This window comes from Myotis davidii, unplaced genomic scaffold (genome assembly GCF_000327345.1).
Source record: "Myotis davidii unplaced genomic scaffold, ASM32734v1 scaffold566, whole genome shotgun sequence".
NCBI lineage: Eukaryota > Metazoa > Chordata > Mammalia > Chiroptera > Vespertilionidae > Myotis > Myotis davidii.
This window is the reverse complement of record NW_006296617.1, coordinates 106,667-107,403: the sequence shown is the minus strand read 5'-3', so window position 1 is coordinate 107,403 and position 737 is coordinate 106,667. Positions and strand designations below refer to the sequence as shown.

General features: G+C 69.3%; 1 protein-coding gene across 1 annotated transcript in view; it reads left to right on the top strand.

Moving 5' to 3' along the window:
- LOC107184407 overlaps positions 1 to 731 on the top strand; it is a 25,686-nt gene extending 24,955 nt beyond the window's left edge. The window contains exon 3 of the mRNA XM_015569310.1: positions 434 to 731. Within this exon, the coding sequence (XP_015424796.1) occupies positions 434 to 509 (76 nt within the window). The 3' untranslated portion in view covers positions 510 to 731. The remainder of the gene's footprint in view (positions 1 to 433) is intronic.
- The last annotated feature ends 6 nt before the right edge of the window (positions 732 to 737 follow it).

The window sequence follows — 737 nt, the reverse complement described above, 5'->3', positions numbered from 1 at the left end:
CAGGCGCGCCCCCGTGCCCGGGCCGGGAGGAGCCACGGCCGCCCGCGCGCTCCAACTTGCAGCCGGGACACCACGTTTTCCGCTCGCGGTGGGCGGTGAGCCTCAGGCCCGGCCTCGACCCGGCTCCCGTGAGCGTCCTGAACACGGATTCCCCCCGCGGGCTGCGGGGAGCCGGCCTGGGTCCAGCAGGACTAGTTGCCGGCGGAGGAATTGGGAGGCGCCGGCTCACCCCCACCCTTGAGAGGGGCGACTCAGCGCAGCATTGCCGGGACCCCCTCCCCGCCCCCACCCCAAGTCTAGGGGCTTCGTGCAGTTTAGGCTCGTGGCCCCCACCCAGATTTCACGCTGGAGATCCTGAAGACTCTCGAGAAAAGCCACGTGGGGGGCTGGTTCCCCTGGGGCTTCCTCCCGTCCCCCGACGGCCTGATCCTCTGGAGCGTGCCCGACGTCTGCAAAGATGTGGACCTGGACGTGCTCGTGGACGCCCTGAAGCCCGTGGGGACCTTTAAGAAGATCGGCAAGGTGTTCCGCCGGGAGGAGGACTCCACGGTGGGGATGCTGCAGATCGGCGAGGACGTGGACCACCTGCTCATCCCGCGCGAGGTCCGCCTGGCGGGGGGCGTCTGGAGGGTCATCTCCAAGCCCGCCACCAAGGAGGCGGAATTCCGGGAGCGGCTGACCCGGTTTCTGGAGGAAGAGGGCCGCACCCTGGAGGACGTGGCCCGCATCATTGAGAA